Raw genomic sequence first — 2,480 nt, 5'->3', positions numbered from 1 at the left:
GACCTCGCTGGCGCCCGCGAGGCGCTGCGGAGGGTCCGCGACGGGCCCAGGGTCAGAGGTAGGCCCCGGGGGACGGAAGGGGCGCAGGGGGCGCAAGGGGCGGGTCCCGGGGGCGCGGGCCGGTCAGCCGAGGCTCTGTGTCCGCAGCGGTGATCATGGTGATGCATTCGGTGCTGCTGGGCGGCGAGGAGCAGCGCGTCTTGCTGGAGGCCGCCGAGGAGCTGGGCCTGGCCGACGGCGCCTGGGCCTTCCTGCCCTTCGACACGCTCCACTACGCCTTGGCCCCGGGCCCCGGGGCCTTGGCCGCCCTAGCCAACAGCTCCCGGCTCCGTCGGGCCCACGATGCGGTGCTGACCCTCACGCGCCACTGCTCCCCCGGGGGCAGCGTGCTGGACCACCTGCGCCGGGCCCAAGAGACCCAGGAGCTGCCCCCAGACCTCAACCCACAGCAGGTAGAGAGGGCAGGGAGGAGGAGAGGAGAGGGTGGGGGTGGCCAGGGACAGAGGGCGGGGAGATTGGGGCCTGGTGGGAGAGAGGGAAATGGAGGTAGTCTATAGAGAAGAGTAAAGACACGTGGAAGAGAAAGGAATGAGGGATGAAGGACTCATGGGTGCCAAGGAAGATGGAGTCAATTGGGAGAGAATTTCGTGCAGCTCTAACTGCTCTGGAATTTTCTGGGTAAAGACTCTGGCTTGTCTCGGGGCAACTGAGTGTCTCAGGGTGCCCCCCAGAGAAGAAGCAATGCCACCTCTCAAGCCCAGTTCCAAGGAGGCAATGCTGAGGGACCCTTGAGTTGCCACGGCTCAAAGCAAACCCATTCTGGACACCACAGCAGCAGGTAGCCCATAACAAGCACCAGGTGTCCCCAGAGGAGATCTCTGGGGGCTGCCACTGCTGAACAAGCTAGGCTGCTGACTGAAAGGTGGAGGTAGGAGTTCCCCCAGAGGCAGCTTGCTCTGTCACTTTTACCTCCTAAAGATCATTGGAACCCATCCACTCTCCCCGTCCTCACTGCCTCTGCATCGGTGTGGACCACAGCACCTCTGGTCCAGATCCAGCAACAAATAGTGACCCCGGGCGTCTCTGCTCAAATCCCACCTACCCCATGTCTTTCTCCACCCCCAAACCCAGTGAGCTTCTAAAATAGCAACGTGGCCACCGTCCTGTCCCTCTGTTCAAAGCTACCCCAGCCAATAGCTTCTCTCTCAAGGTCTCCGGTGTCCTCTTCTCCCTTTGATCTTTCCTGAACTCCAGGCTTCCGCCAGATGGAATGGCCTTGAGTTGCTTTTCTTTTGTCTCTGAGCTGGTGGGTGGGTTATTTCCTTTTTCCTGCCCTAGCCCTCTCTGACCTCCTGGTTAATTTGGTCTCATCCCTTGGGTCCTGCCTGATGACCACTTCCTGTGGAAGCCCCTGCACGCTTCCTCCTCCCCCAGACTGAGTTGGGACCCCTTTTGTGTCTCTTAGCTCACTGATTTTGCCCTCCCAAATTCCCTCGGCATTGCTGCCTCTCTCCTTCACGAGACTGATGCACATCCTCCTTCAAATAAGCCAGGCTTTCTGATGGTTTGCTCAGCACATAGATTGAAGACAGGGACTCAGTCTTTTTTGGTAAGTTTCATCGGCATATATTTCACAAGTCATGCAATCCAGTAGTTCACCCATGTTAAGAAGAATTGTACGATCATCACCACAATCCATTTCAGAACATCGCCTCCCTTCTTTTCCTCAGCGTTATTCGCTCCTCCTTTCCCCCATGTCTCGTCTCTCTGATGCTCTGGTATCTCTTTTTGTGGTCAGGTGCCACAAAGTAGGTTCTGACTCACAGCAACCCGGTGCACAGCAGCCTGAAGCACCGTCTGATCCTACACCATCCTCGCAAAAATGTTCTCATATTTGAGCCCCTGTGGCAGCCACTTGTCAGGGGCCTTCCTCCTTCTTGCTGCCCCTCTGCTTTACAAAGCGGGATGTCCTTCTCCAGGGACCGGTCTCTCTTGACAACGCGTCCAAAGCCCGTGAGACCAAGTCTTGCCACCCTTGCCTCTAAGGAGCATCCTGGCTGTACTTCTTCCAGGACAGACAGGGTTTTTTTGGACAGCTCACGGTACTTTCAATTTCTTCATCACCTCCGTAGCTCAAAGGCAGCGATCTTTTCCTGCCTCCCTTACTCAGGGTCCATCTTTCACATGCATGCGAGGCAGTTAAAAATACCATCGCTTGAGTCAAGCACTTAGTCCTCAAAGTAACATCTTTTCTTTTCTTTTTAATCATTTCATTAGGGGCTCATACAACTCTTATCACAATCCATACATACATCAATTGTGTAAAGCCCATGTGAACATTCATTGCCCTCATCATTCTCAAAACATTTGCTCTCCACTTAAGCCCCCGGCATCAGGTCCTCATTTTCCCCCTCCCTCCCCGTTCCCCCCTCCCTCATGCACCCTTGATAATTTATAAATTATTATTTTGTCATATCTTA

At 55.4% G+C, this 2,480-nt stretch overlaps 1 protein-coding gene across 1 annotated transcript in view; it reads left to right on the top strand.

Moving 5' to 3' along the window:
* Positions 1-155: 155 nt before the first annotated feature.
* Positions 156-2,480, top strand: part of GUCY2D (guanylate cyclase 2D, retinal) — a 20,336-nt gene continuing 18,011 nt past the window's right edge. Inside the window, exon 1 of the mRNA XM_004713006.3 lies at positions 156-452. Coding sequence (XP_004713063.3) covers positions 156-452 — 297 coding nt within the window. The remainder of the gene's footprint in view (positions 453-2,480) is intronic.

This window comes from Echinops telfairi, unplaced genomic scaffold (assembly GCF_000313985.2).
Source record: "Echinops telfairi isolate 266 unplaced genomic scaffold, ASM31398v2 ScPeMD7_2010;HRSCAF=2546, whole genome shotgun sequence".
NCBI classification, from domain to species: Eukaryota; Metazoa; Chordata; class Mammalia; order Afrosoricida; family Tenrecidae; genus Echinops; species Echinops telfairi.
The sequence above is the reverse complement of the archived record's forward strand: the minus strand, read 5'-3'. Positions and strand labels throughout refer to the sequence as shown.